At 45.5% G+C, this 15,146-nt stretch overlaps 1 protein-coding gene across 1 annotated transcript in view; it reads left to right on the forward strand.

Moving 5' to 3' along the window:
* Positions 1–15,146, forward strand: part of LOC119450171 (trichohyalin-like) — a 52,761-nt gene that overhangs the window by 10,518 nt on the left and 27,097 nt on the right. Inside the window, 9 exon segments of the mRNA XM_037713546.2 lie at positions 306–674; positions 4,032–4,274; positions 5,810–6,052; positions 7,108–7,414; positions 10,455–10,753; positions 10,755–10,925; positions 11,662–11,787; positions 12,245–12,418; positions 14,848–14,997. Of these exon segments, the coding sequence (XP_037569474.1) occupies positions 306–674; positions 4,032–4,274; positions 5,810–6,052; positions 7,108–7,414; positions 10,455–10,753; positions 10,755–10,925; positions 11,662–11,787; positions 12,245–12,418; positions 14,848–14,997 (2,082 nt within the window).

A 15,146-nucleotide genomic window follows, 5' to 3' on the forward strand; every position in this document is an offset into this window, starting at 1 on the left:
CCTCCGCAATTAGCTCTGAAAATGTTTCTGAAGTTGATCGCGGAGGCTGCAATTACGACGCGCTGTACGCGCTGATTTGACTCGGTGACGATTCAGTTACGTGCTTTGTCTTGCGCGTTGTATTAGTGTGTCAGTTACGTGCTTCGTCTTTCGCGTTGTGCTAGCGTGTGCAGCGTAGTGCAGCTTCCATATGCACGACGGTTGCTCATGGTCATCGACGTTGGTAGTCGTGATGGAGGAGACGTGCCACCAGGCGTCAGCGTGGGTGCATCAACGCCTAAGGGCTATCCGTACGTTTCCTGTAGGCTTCGAAGAGCAAGGAGGCCGTGATGGGCAAGGACTACGAGACGATGTGCAAGGACCTGTACGACTCGATGGAACGCGAGACCGACCTGCGGGAACAACTGCGGTTCGCCGAGGAGGAGAACAAGACGATGCGGCGCAAGCTGAACAACATCGAGCAGGAGAACGAGACGCTGATGCTGCAGATCCGCAAGCTGAGCGGCAAGCGCGACAGCCTGCCGGACAACAGCGACAGCGACGAGGAGGTGTCGCTCGAGGAGCTGCGCATGCAGTACGAGCTGCAGGAGCAGGAGACGAGCGTGCTGCGACGCAAGGTCGAGGAGAAGGAGCAGCAGATCGAGGGCCTCGAGAAGGAGGTCAAGTACCTTCAGGTGCGTAGTCGAGGGTTCGGTGAAAGTATATTTCGGTCATATACTGGGTGACCCGGGATAAGCCGAAGCCAAAGTATACCGTCTCGCTGTGTCGCGGATGATAATCAATGGACTCATTATCTTCAGAGATACAGTGAACTCAGCGCGGTATACATTTGTGACATCTTCAAGCCCTTGGACGACGTTTCGCGTATTAATATCGCCTTACACTTTATGTGTTCTTCACTTTCTTTGGGTTTAGATTATCTTAGGCCACCCTAAGACTGAGAATGGAGGGGTGGGAGGTCCATTCCGACCTGGAACATTGAACACCTAGTCCAGAGCTTTCGGCTCGGGATTGCGGTTGTCTGCGAGGTCTCTCCTAACACGTTACAAAGTGATCAGCCAGAGGAAGGAAAATGGAGGTTGTAGGTTTGGGGAGCGTCGATCACTAGGCTAGGCAAGATGCAGGGCTGGATGAGTTGTGTTCGCTGTATTTCTAGAGAATTATTCGGGCACGAGGCATTTCAGTAGCGCGCAGGTGAAAGAGGAGAGTGTGTTCATAGTGGAATGAAGGTTTATGTTAGTGTGTGCGTGTATAGAGTGCTGAGGGGGGGGGGGGGGAGGCGTAGGCAAGCGATCACAAAACATAACTCACAGAGCAGTGGACGAAACAGCGGTTATGAAACCGTTAGCAAACGATGATGCGTGAGTGGGCACGTGGATGCTTGTGCAGCTTGGCACCGATCGAAACAACAGCTGCCGGACCATCTCTCAAACTGCGTTGACGCGCATATCATCTAGCTTATTCGACTTCACCAATCACAGTGGCACCGCGGTCACGTCACTGCTCACTTTGCAACCGAGATTGAATAGTGGGCGGCCAGGTTGGAATAAGACGGCACTTTTCTGATGACGAATAGACGTCAAAACGGCAGCGGCTTTGTACACCGGGACGTGGGTTTACGTACACCGTCGTTATCAAAATGAAAAGTTGCAGCTACTGGGTAAGCATAGATGTGCTAAAATGAAGCACCTTGGAACTCATACTTCTTCTGGGATCGTCATTTCAAAAGGTGACATTACAGCCACTGAGCAGGTCAACTTCTTTAGAGCACACATACTGTGATTATATGTGGTCCAGGTTTCTTGAACGAAGTCATGCGGAGTCGAAAATATCTCGTTTTAACACAAGGGTAATGGCGGCGCAATTCGACCGTATGCGTCATCAGGTAATGAACGTCCGAGTCGTGGGGACTTCTAGTGTATGCGTATAGATCGATGAGTCGGTGCCAACATAGGGCTTCCACGGCACTAAATGGATGAGAGCTCGCTATAGATTACGGAAGAGATTATTTTGTTTGGGCTTGCCCGGTGAGTCACACATGTCTCCGCGTACATAATGAAAACATAGCATAACATGAGAGGTACATGGGAAAATTGTTTCGTTTTCCAAACCGGTACTCAATAAATAGATCAAATGTGTTGTGTTGATGGATGAATTACATGGATGAGATTCACGCTTTCATTCTCTACATCAAAATTGCTGCAATTAACACTGTGTTAAATAAAATGCGCTCATTCTTTCTCTTTTTTTATCTGCAGAGTAACGCAGTACGTTGAGATATAATTAAATAAGACAAAAAAATTGTGGCACTGCTTACGGGGGGATGAACGGACGTATATTCGATACTCCTTTTTCTGGCAATAATTAAAAAAAAAGGCCTCCTAAGCTTTCGTGATGTGCCATGGACAGCTGATATGTTGCGTTCCCGAAGAAACGCAACACATTCTACAGTAATTACTGTAACCGTCATAACTTTACGGAATAGTGTCTTGTTCTATGTAATGCATGACACGGGCAGTTCTACCTTTATACATACAGCGCCATGAGTGCTCCGTTCACTGCCTAGTCAGCTACATTTTTTTTTCACGCAGCAAATAAGTCAACGCCCCTCGAATCGCCGGTTTTTATATATTCTATCCTGTGGCAGATAGCACAATTCTAGTCCATGAGCTGGTCTACTCTAAGAGGCGGACATTACTTGCACAAGAAATTGAAATGCATAATCGAAAAATAACAGAAATTAACTAATTAAGTTTTTAACTAATTACCTGATGGCCCATATTGCAATTTACAAATGGTAGCCGTGGAGTTCGCAAGGCGGATCCACTTGGAACGAATTATCGGGATGACACCAGTTTCGAGATATTAATTCCCGAACTTTGCGGAGAAATGCATTGGCGTTCCAGTTAGGTTCTTAAGAAAACGTAGCTTTTTGCATTGAAGCACAAAATTAGCTGGAACGCCAATGCATTTCTCCGCAAAGTTCGGGAATTATCTCAAAACTGGTGTCAGCCTGATGTCAGCCTGAGAAGTACTTTTATGTGGATCTGTCTTGTGAACTCCACGGCTACAATTCGTGAATTGCAATATGGGCCATCAGGTAATTAGTTAAAATTTAATTAGTAAATTTTTGTTAATTAGTCTAATCCTGTACGTACCCTTTAGAATAGTGTTACTTTTGAGTTTGCCACTGTGGATCAGTGTCTACAGCATTTGGCTGCTGAGCACAAGTTGTCTGGTTGCCATGGAGTCTCAGCCACATCAGCCGCATTCCGAGGGGAGGGGGGGGGGGGGGTAGGCAGCATGCAAACAATAATTTTGTGCCGAAATTCGGGTCCACGTTTAAAGATTTTCCTTGTTCCAAATTAATTCACACCTCTCTACTACGGCCTTCCTCCTAGCTTGTGGTATCTTAAAGACTAAAAAATTATAAATCGATAGATCAAAGTGTCGCTCTAGTACCTTAAACACGCGCTGCTCGTTCGGCGGCGTTCAGAGCGATCGAAGGTGACGCACAAGCTGCTTAGCAAGCTGAAGTGGAAAATGCAAAGAAGCCCAACCATTCTGTCTGCGTTTCGACCAGAGGACTTGTTCGTCACCGTCCTTTACAAAACTGAAGGTCCAGTTGCCGAAACGTTGTTGCCTTAATTACCAGAATTGCGGCGCAGCAAAAGACGAGAGGCGACAGAAGCAGCGCAGACAGCGTACACTTCCAACTGATTTACTTCCAGAAGAGCACATATTATATGTACAGGTGTGCAGCACATGCGCAACAAGCACAATCAAATGTGATCGTCCCAGAAAGTTATATTCATTACTGTGGATTACAGTAGAAGGTTCACTTACACGTGCATCACATTTCCTTTTGATAAAGTTGTTACTTTCGTTGGTCTACCCTAGTGCTTGGTCCTCCACATCGCACTTCCGTTTCCTTTTCACTTGGGTCTCATTGATGATCTGGCGACTCTCCTGGTGATACTACCAGTGCGAGTGGGTGAGTCTCCAGCGTGCGGCCGTGTGTCTTTATGCAGGAGAAGCTGGTGAGCCAACCGTTCACAAAGGTGGAGCTGCCGGCGCCCCCGAAGAACGAGGCAGACGTGGACGTGTACCACCGACAGAAAGCCAAGCTCCTGGAGTACGAGGCTCGGGAGCTGCGTCAGAAGCTGATAGAGAAGGAGCGGGAGAACGAGAGGCTGCAGACGGAGATCGAGGTGCACCGGCGGAAGGCCTCTAAGGTCATCGTGCGCAGCCGGTCGCTGGACAGTGAACTACAGGTATGGCCTTGCAAGATCGGTGATAGGACGGCAGGACAATATGGTAGCCGGAGTAAATTAAAGAAAGGAAACTGGCTTACTTTTTTTTTCGGCACAGTATACAGACCCCTCGTTCGTAAAGGAAGTAACTGCGCTGACAGCAAAATATATCGGAGTCGTCTCCTCTAGGCGTTCGCAGTGTGTTATCGTGGGCAAATTTGAGCGCGACCTTTGCGAACAAGTGATGCTTACAGACTAGGAAGCGCCAGCGAGAGTATTGCAATAGTGGCATCTTAGATGTGTTATTTGTGGTGATTCAATAGAGGTCCAATAGAGGTCCATGAAATTCGACACTTGGTGTTTCCTCAACACTCATGAGTAAAAAACAAAAAACTAAAGGAAACTCTACTATTTCCAGATAGTGAGATGATAATCACTGTAGAATTGCCCGGTGTTTGTCCGTAAGGGTTATCGGAATATTTATTTATTTATTTATTTATTTATTTATTATTTATTTATTTATTTATTTATTTATTTATTTATTTATTTATTTATTTATTTGGTTAACAATGCAGGATTACATGATGCTTGGGGAAAAAGATGACATCAGATAGTCACCTGACTAGGCCTCTCGTTCTCTCAACCTCTTCAATGAGGTACTTTCACAGGGCACGCAAGACGACAGGGAAAACGAAGACATGGTGCAGCTAATGACTGATAATTAATTTCACGTTGTCAATACATACATACGTGCTTGCATGCATTCATACATACATACATACAATACATACATACATACATACATACATACATACATACATACATACATACATACATACATACATACATACATACATACATACATACATACATACATACATACATACATACATACATACATACATACATACATACATACATACCATCGTACAAGAAGCAATAAAGAGGAATACAACACAAATTACATCCCAGCAAATATATTTTGCAAAGCCGCGACCGAGGAAGAAACTGGATTATTATTATTTTTTTTTGAAAAGCAGACGTATGTTCAATGCAATTTTTGCCTCCACTGTTTATCTTAAACGCTTCTGTTATCTTTCTGGTCTGTTGATCAGCATTTTTAGTCAGTGTACGCGCTCCAATGGCGCATAGCTTATACGTATACCAGGTAGCCCATAAGTATGTGCTTCGGAAATTCTATTCACAATGACCGTCAGTTTCTTTGTCTCTCCCACCGTAGCGAATGTTCGCGCACCACCCACTATCTAGGCCACTGGTAATTCCTCCTCATTGCCACTTCCAGAAGCGGCTCACCAATGTGCAAGTGAAACGCTTCTCGACTAGCGCCACTAAACATATCAGTGAGCACTGTAGGTGGGTTAGAACGTGCAGTGGTGAGGGCCGAGACAGCTTCGCTTTCTAGAGTTCAGTAAGTTCACTCCTTGGCTCTTAATCAAAACCTGTCAGTGTTAGATTCACGCGGGACCAGCGAACTTAACACTCCGGCTTGGTCTACTCACCAAGCATTCGGGGCTCCTTGGGTCCTTGGTTTGCAGGTGGACCTGAAGCGGCAACTGCAGCTGGTGGAGCAGGAGGCCAACATTCTTCGTCAGAAGGCGCAGGACCTGGAGACCGAGAACGACAAGCTCATGGCCGAAAACAAGCGTTGCCAGCTGCGGCTGAGCAGGAAGCCGCCGCCTGGCCCCCAGGAACTGCTCCAGCTGGACAACATGGAACTCAAGGAGAAGCTGGCCGACGCTGAGCGCAAGCTCAAAGTGCTCAAGGAAGAACTCGAGAAGGTGGGGGTACACTGCGTCGCCTACGGGATACATCGATAACGGCCGGATGTCGTTCGTTGCTTCCAGATCCAATTGTGCCGTCGTGTCAGTTCCACAAAGCTTTAGATTCTGACTTTCGTTGCCGTGTTGCGGAGGTTGAGGATGTAACGAAAAACCTATTGATGCGGGGAGCTGAAATTCGTTACACATGCAGGATTTGTTGGAGGAATCAAACATACTTGGTGAGGTGACTCAAGCCCTATGAAAACAGTGAGAAAGCTCGGGCCGCTAAACGACGAGGCATCGAGCAACTTTTATTTGTGTATAGTTACGAAAAAAAAAGAGAAAAGGAAACAGGCCAATAAAGAACTTCATTCCGTGATGGCAGCGAAGGTAACCGCTACCTGGGCGCGATTTCCCAGGTGCCCTTGGCTCGATCACTGTTCCGCTTGGCGCAACGCAAGGAACTTAAAAAACTGAGACAGAGTAACAGACAAACGAGCGCTTGTCTGTCTGAACTCTTTCTGCGTGTCATGTTCCTTACTTCGCACAAAGCAGAATCATGCACAGCAAAGCTAGATACCAACTTGCCCGCGATCATATTCTGCGATCTGGAATGACTTGCTCGAGCACTGACGGCGCCGCTTCGAGAAAGAAGCTACCGCTACAGAAATTTCGCAAACCTATACGGCCGATGATCTTATAAATATTAAGGCTGTAATTCTATAACCATAGTTACTGGAATAGACCAGTCCTTCAGACCTCCTCCACCACATGAGATCACGAAGGTAGGACGTTCAGGCATGGGCAATAGACCAAAAGGCGCCCGAAAGGCACATCATGTACCATGTGCATTTTCATTGAGCGACCGCGACATAAGCTTCAATATCTCGTGACCACGTGGTGTGAAGAAGGCTCGAAGGACTGCTCGATTGGTGTACGACTTGATTGAACTGTGCGCCTTGCTTCCACCGTGACAGCATTGTCTCATCGTGTTTCTTTTTTTTTTTTTTTTTTGCTTTTGTACAGAAATTAACCTTAACATCTTTCTCTTTTTTTTTTCTCGTTTCACATAGGTCGCAGCAGGAGCCGCTCCGTCAGCCGTGGTGATCCAGGAGTACGCGCCCAAGAAGGAAAAGCCGAGCGACATCGAGAACGACCTGATCGCCGGCCTGAAGAAGAAGGTTCGCGCCAAGGAGGAAGAGACGTCGGCCCTACAAACCAAGATTGTCCAGCTGGAAGTGGAGAACAGCCGCGTGAACCGCGAGTTCAAAAAGCTCAAGGATGCGCTCAACTACAAGAAGAGGGCGCCGCGAGCCGTCAGGGAGACAGCCACTCGTGGGGAGCTGAAGGACATCATCCGGGACCTGGAGGACGAGATCAGTGAGCGTCGGCCGATTTTTTTATTTTTTTTCTCGCCGTATACACGGCACAAGCTGCACAGGACGTGCGTAGATTTCGGTTAAAAAGACTTCAAGAGATACGTTAAATCGTTTTGTAGAGTGATAAAATGTTCTTTCAAAACTCAATTTACGGCGACAATATTGCCCTAGTAGCTTGATTATTAGAAGAGGAAGTGAAGGCCAAAATGTAAGTTTTAAAGCTGAAGCCCCAGTGCCTGTAGATCAGGGTTACGTCACAGCTTTCAAATATTTCTGAATGCTTGGGCACGTTGTGGCTCAACAAAGATGTAACTAAACCCGAACAGACACCGTCAAAATCCGTAACATCAGGGTGAGCTGGGGCGGGAACTTGAAGACGTAGTCTGACCACCCGGCCTTTCGTTCTCACGTGTTTCCCGCCGTATCAAAGCACTCCTCGTTGTAAGAATGCCTCCTTTGGTATTGTAGTATGATAATTTTTTAGTCCAGCTCACGTATTTTTTATTCTCTTTAGTGTCCCTTTCAGGTTTAAGATAAAACATGACTGAGGGACGCATCCGGTTTTTAATCTCACATGCAAGTCACACTGCAAACAAGGACGCAGTTTCCAACAGGGCAGGACATGCAGCACAACAAATGAATATATATATATGCAGATCCAAAGCGCATCTCGGAATCTATGCGAAGCGAAGCTGTAGTGAAGCGGGTAACGAAATGCTACAAAATTGCCCACTTCATTCCCGCTTTTTTGGCGTAACGGAAACTGGACAGCGCGCACGCACCCGCGCTACACGCAATGTGACACACGTGGCGATCATCGCAAACAGCTGGTTAGCATTGGCACGATATAAGTAAACGTTCAAGCCTTCTACAAGTGAATCGAATGGAAGGGAATAAACTTTATTGTGACGTCCAGGCTTGTGTTGCCCAGGCGGGTAGCCTCCAAAGCCTCCTTATTCCAGGAAACGATGGCCTTTCTGCCGACAGCCTGGCCCTGTGAAGAAATTTTAGAAAGCCTGTAACAGGGGACCCAGGCTCGGCTAGATTCGTGTACGTATGTTTGCTTCATTGTGAAAGTGAAGGAAAAGGAAACGAATTGTGGCCTTATGGTTCTGTGCTAGAGGACCGAGGTTCAATCCCACCATCGTGCCGATAATTCAATTTACTTTTTTAATAGCGTAAGCTATTCAGCAAGGCAGCAGCAGCAGCCAGCAGCCACGGTCAGGAATGTCCGGGAAGGCTCGCAAGGAAAGGTTCGCTTTAGAACCGTTCTGCAGAAATCCGCAATGTATAAGAAGTTTCACAGGAAGGAAGTATTCTCTTTCAGCACCAAACGCTCGTAAGCGGGCTGCTGGGGCCTGTGGCTGGAAGAGCATGCTTGAGGATTCCAAGCTCTCTCAACTACTCGTTGAACATAAGCTATTAAGCTTTACTTTTCTACGCCTGTCTCTGAACAGGATTCTTTGAACAAAGCATAAAAGAGAATATTTCTTTTTCTTTATTACGAACCGGTATGTGTGCTTCTTTTCGCTAGGTGGTGCGCCTTCGAGAATCTAATTTAATATCTCGCCTTCTGGAGGCTATCAATCACTGCAACCTAATTTAATGTCCGAAAATCTCATTACCGGCGCTTAATAAGAGAAAGGAGGGTGCCGGGTGACAGCGACTGATAAAAATAAATGGCGTTTAGAGAGTGTAATTTTTCAGTCTGACATGCAATAACGCAAAGGCCGGGAAATATCGAAGAGGAAAGGGCTATGTAGATTTTCTCTTTAGACATCAGGAGTAAATGTTTTTAAGGGTGTCTTGCGTATTTAAGGAAAGTAGGTAGAATTCCTGCGGTCGTGCGATGAGAACGAAGAAAGAAAAGACATGTTTTGTAGTAGAAAATCAAGGCACACGACAATAAATATCTGTTCAGAAGGTTCATATCAAAATAGCCAAAATGAAGTGTCTCTATCGTTGCAAAGGCGATCAATATATGCAATAAAGAAAATGATTGTTGTAAAATGGTCGACGTAAAGATATATACACATTTTTAATTACATTTATGGATCTTCTTACCAGCGCGAGAGCTGTGAGAGTTGTCCCTTTTTTTAAGAGTAGTTTTATTAATTACAAGTGATCGGTGTCGTTTATTTTGTCCTTAATCATATAAAGCGCTAGTGTGAACGAGGGGTCGTTTCTTGAGTGTTCTAGTTTGTGTGTGAGTGCATGCGGGTATGTAAATGTGCTTTCTTGCACTCTGAAATTGTTACCACGATATTCAGTAGTGTAGTTGAGATTTTTAAAGTCCTTCTGTACAACAATAGATACAATAACTCTCATAGCAGTTAACACATTGAAAAATGTTACTGGAGATTGACGGGAAAGATTGAAGTGATACTGAAACTTTTTAGCTCATAATCTCATAATGCAGTTCTCTTTCTTCTTGCCCTAATCAATGAAATATTACCTAGTAAGTGCAAGTAGACTACTATATCTCGTGCTTCACAAGCTTGAATTTTTATTTCCTATGCTGTACAATAGTGAAGCAAGTGCACTTACCAGGCAATGTGTGTTTCGCACACCCAAGCACTCGTGGCACCAAACACTCCTCCATTTTTTTTTTCATGTAGTTGTCTCTGTAAGAAAAAAAAAGCATTATAATATGAAGAATAACAATGGGTAAGCTTAGTGCGAGAACTGTCTCACGAAACGAAATTGGGCGTTGAAGATAACCGAATACTGCTGAAGATCGCGCCTGAAAAGTACAAGATTAATAGAGGAAATGCAAAATGCTGTCAAAGCAAGAGAAAACAAATTCAAGTTAAAACTCTTGATGCGAGACGCGTGCCGACAGTAAGATCAAATGAGTCTTAGGAAAATTCCAGATGGTTTGGATGGTTCGAGAAACAGCATGACAAAAGAGTAAATCAAGAACAAGTCAGACAAGAGGATGCACCCAGAAACAACATATAGGGCAAGATCGCTGTAGTGGTCTCGAAATCATGCGACGGAAGGTTCGCTGCACTAACGTCCCCGTGTCTCTTTCGTCCCAGGTGAGCTGTATGTCACGCTAAGGAGCAGGGAGGTGACGCAAGAAGGCATGGCTGAAGAGGTCGAGTCGGCCAAGAAGGCGCTGGAGGAGGCGCAGCTCAAGGCCAAACAACAAGAAGCCAAGATGGCGTCCGAGCTCGAGTGCCTGAAGCAAAAGGTGGACAAGCAGCAAGAAGATGTGCAGAAGGAACGGAAGAAAGCAGACGCGTTCAAGAAGCAGCTCGAGAGCATGATGAAGGGCTCCGCGGGCGGCCCTGCCGTCGCCGCCGACGTCATCGAGAAGGTCGCCTCGCTGCAGGTCATCGAAGAGAAACGCGGCTAAGAAGCAGAAGGAGCTCGAGCAGAAGCTCACCCAAGAGCAGAACAAATACAAAGAGCTCGAGCAGCGAATGGGCGTCATGTCCAAGCTGAACGAGAGCCTCGCGGCTAGCGTCAAGCTGCTCGAGTCCAAGGGCAAAGAGCTAGAGGAAGAGGTGAGGCGAAGGGCGCAGTCAAAGGGAGTGAGTGAGTGAGTGAGTGAGTGAGTGAGTGAGTGAGTGAGTGAGTGAGTGAGTGAGTGAGTGAGTGGTGTGAGTGATGTGAGTGAGTGAGTGAGTGAGTGAGTGAGTGAGTGAGTGATGGTGAGTGAGTGAGTGAGTGAGTGAGTGAGTGAGTGAGTGAGTGAGTGAGTGAGTGAGTGAGTGAGTGAGTGAGTGAGTGGTGAGTGGTGAGTGGGGATGTGAGTGAGTGAGTGAGTGAGTGAGTGAGTGAGTGAGTGAGTGAGTGAGTGAGTGAGTGAGTGAGTGAGTGAGTGAGTGAGTGAGTGAGTGAGTGAGTGAGTGAGTGAGTGAGCGAGCGAGCGCCCCAACAAGTGGCAAATTTCTGCGCCCTAAAGGCAAGATTGACGCAGGGCATACCAGTTAGCAATGTATGTATTTGTATTGTCACGTGCTTGATCGCATTCAAAGAAAAAAAGTTTAACGGCAGCTTGGTGAAATAACTGCTTGCCATTTATACTATCCATGTCTAACCTTCAATATCGCCCAAGTCGTGACTCGCAAGTCATTCTTTTCTGTAGCAAGTGGAATGACCGAAGCCAATTCATACCCCCCATCCTAGTCTTAGAACAAAATGTTTGCTGAAGTTTATTGAGACTGTGACTACACAATACAATATTTCTGTCAGAATCCCTATTCACCATGTGTATTGGCTTTTCGTTCTTGTTTGCAGCTTGAGAAGCGCAAGAAAGCTCTGCAGAGCGCAGAGACTCAGGCCAAGTTGCTCAAAGGGAAGCTAGAATCTACAGAAAGTGGCTACACGCAGCTCAAGAAAGAATGCAGCAATCTCCGTGCTGAGGTACGTCAAGCCCAAATGGACACCGGCAGTTATTAAAAAGTCATTTTCGTTAACGGGAGCTTGCCTATCTTCTCCCGTTTTAGGCTGTCGCAATCAGGCTGTAGGATTACCTTAAGCCAAATGGTTTATCAATCAAACTAAATTATAAATGTGTTGAAAATTTTTGAGGCGTCGTTAGAAACCCCTGAAAAGTTGCGCAGCGTATGTAATTTAACTGCGAAGCTTTTATCGATGCTAATGCTTGAATGTGAGTGTTAGAAACTTTAGATGCCCCGTGGGCGTAAAATAACGGGTTAGTCGCATTAGTACCGAACTCGTAGTTTTGAAGTAACGCTGGCTGTTCTTCTGAGCAGTTTGTCGTTACACTGCTTCTCTAGTAGGCCTATCATATAGTACTTATACAATCTCCCGCGCCATTTTACTTGGGACAGACTGCTATTTTTGTCTTGCCGTGCAGTTGCAGGAAGCCAAATCCAAGGATGTCAATGCGTCAACTACATCGCCGGCTCAAGCCGGTATCACGTGGACCAAAGAACGGGAGGAGTTGAAGCGAAAGCTGGAAGACATGAGGCAAACGCTGGACGTTATGACTCGGAAAGAGATCGAGAAGGAGAAACAATTCCAAGAAAAAGTGAGTTACTTACAGCTGGGTTTATGCCTGTTGTCGCTTATTCGCTATATTCGAAATGCCTGCACAGGCACCAGTGCCTGCCATTGTACAGGTACTGAAATATCGCCTCTGTTTTTTGTCTTCCGTGTGCTGCGTACACAGTCAGTCATCATAAACAGCAGTACAGAAGAAGCCAGCGTGTAACAAGTAGTGACTGATTATATGTTCGCAACGTGCCTTTGTCTGCGCCACATATATGTTTTCAACTGCGTATGTACGGCATGTTCCCAACTGCCGAAGCTAGTGCATTTGACATGGCGTGACGTCACAAGGCAGCATGAAATTTCTATTAGGCTCTGAACTAGTCAACATGGCGTACAAGAATTCCTGCGCTGGTGACATAAAACGGTTAGAAATGCACCATGAAGGGATGCCAGTCACTAGACAGTCGTAGTCATCACCAGGTTTGCCACTACCGGTTTTGACGTCATCCTTCTTTAATGTACACATATCTCGTCGTGGCACACGCATCTTTTTCCATAGTGTGCACGTTCATATATTTAGTGTATTACTCTAACTGAAACGAAAACACGTGGCGATGTTAGCTTAGCTGTTGAAAGGCAAGAAGACCTTGCCTCTCAAACGGCGAGCTCTTGTCAGTCCCGCTTGTCCTCGCTTCGACATAGCAGACGCTCGTGGCCAGCGTATACCTTGGAGCGCCTCAAGTTTGTAGTCGACGGCGACGCAATCATTCTCGGAAATGGGCGCGTCTGCTCGTTCCTCAGCGGTGTATCTCTCTGCGGTAGCGAGCACGTGATGCCGCCACGAACCATTTTGGTCTTCTCTTTTTTTTTTTGCGTCTTTGCGTTTTCCGTGCAGGCGCTTACTTGCGCTCTCTGCAGCTCAATCTTGCTTTTGCACTTGCGCAAAGTTTACGCGGAACGCGCAGCCATATGCGCCGTCGTTTCCGGGTTTCACAGAACGTGATTTGAACGTGCGCCCTGATCCTTTTGCTTGACGCCATTGCAGACCCCTTAATTTGCTATATGCGGAGGGCTTCTCGATTATCTGCACGCACTAAAACAACAGCTGAAGTAAACGGTGCCCAAGGTAGGGCTTTCGCGTCACTCTAGAAACCGTTGCTAGAAACCGTTGCTTTACGCTTTGACAGCTTTTGCTGGCGTGTCGTGCCTCGTGCAAGTTGTTCCTCTCAACTATATCATGGCGTAAACTGACAAAGATAACTTGCAATGTAATCTGAATTGAGTGCTTAGGTGTGTGGTCAGCCTGACCGTCGCTCAATCATTATGCATGTTATGCACTCATAAAACCATTCAATCGATTAGCAAGTCAATAAATTAATCGGCTTTGGAGCGAAAATGAGACACTGAAAAAAAAAGGAAAGAAAAGGCGTTGCCCTTACAACAAATAAATTAGTTATTATAAAAGTACATTGAACTTCTTGTCACGAGACAGCCATGGACTTGTTGAACTTAATCTATGAAACATCAACTTTCAACCGTTATCTGATTGTGATACTTTGACGCATCTATAATTATGAAGTTTCCTCGTAAGCATATGCACTGAAATGCCTCTATAGCTAGCGAAAGCCGTGTAAACAATGTCTTCCTTTTCAATCTTTGTCTAACGACGAGACTATTAATTAAACGCAGCGAGTTATCAGAACATATGTCCTCAAAACGGGTGGTAAATGCTCTTGCGTCATCCAGTGAATATTCCCATAAGTAAAAATAGCGTATTAAACGCAGTTATGGTCAAATTACTCGAATTATAGTAAGTTAAACTGAGCATAACGTGGATTTTTTTGCTCATTATTTTAAACCCCCTTTAGATTCCAGCTTAAACTGCTCGAGTTAATGTTTCTTATATAGTTGATGCAAACTCTTGCACGTTATGCGGGCTTGTAAATGACTAGTCATATTTCATACATCGTGTATTTCAGCACTAGAATAGCCTCCCATATTCCAGAATTTCCCGGACGCCGTTCTCAATTATCCTGATAAAAAGCATGGTTCATATTTTTATTTTAATAAAATTACACGTTAGATCTTCGTTGACTGCAAAACGTTCATTGTGAAAAATCACAACACTCCTTTCTCGCGCACACAGGAAGAATAGCTACAAAAAATACATCCGCGTCCATATTCACAAAAATACTCATACGCTGCAATTGTCAGTAAGAGCAAACTTTAGTCACGTCTAATGCTAGACATATAATTAGTGAAGGCTGCCGAACAGTGGGAGAGAACACCTACAGACAAAAAGCTTTCTGAATTTGGCTTCAGAGCGACAATAATTTTACGTCTACTTATGGAAGCTCTGCCTTATTACGTGAACGCACCTAGTTTTCCCTACCGTTAGAACTTGTATCTAATTGTTTGTTTCTTAATATGTATGTTTTCTTTCTGCCATTCTTTTTTTTTCGTTAGGAAAATAGGCTCAAGCAAGAGCACGAGAAAAAACTGGAGAAGAAACTGAAGGAGGTGCGTGAGTTTCTGCAGGCAGAAGTCAGGACCCTCCAAGAGGAGCACGCTTCCATGAAGAACCGTCTCAACGAAACGATTGACAAGTTTGAAAAGGTATCGACACGACCGACCATATTCGTTTACCATGCAATACTTACACATTCATGTTATCCTAGTTGACTTCGGGAAAAGGGCCTTCATGAAAACTGTGTGGAAGTGGATCCAAATTTTGCCCACAGTAGAGTGGAAGTAAGCGGATGGGA

Source organism: Dermacentor silvarum, chromosome 4, assembly GCF_013339745.2.
Source record: "Dermacentor silvarum isolate Dsil-2018 chromosome 4, BIME_Dsil_1.4, whole genome shotgun sequence".
NCBI classification, from domain to species: Eukaryota; Metazoa; Arthropoda; class Arachnida; order Ixodida; family Ixodidae; genus Dermacentor; species Dermacentor silvarum.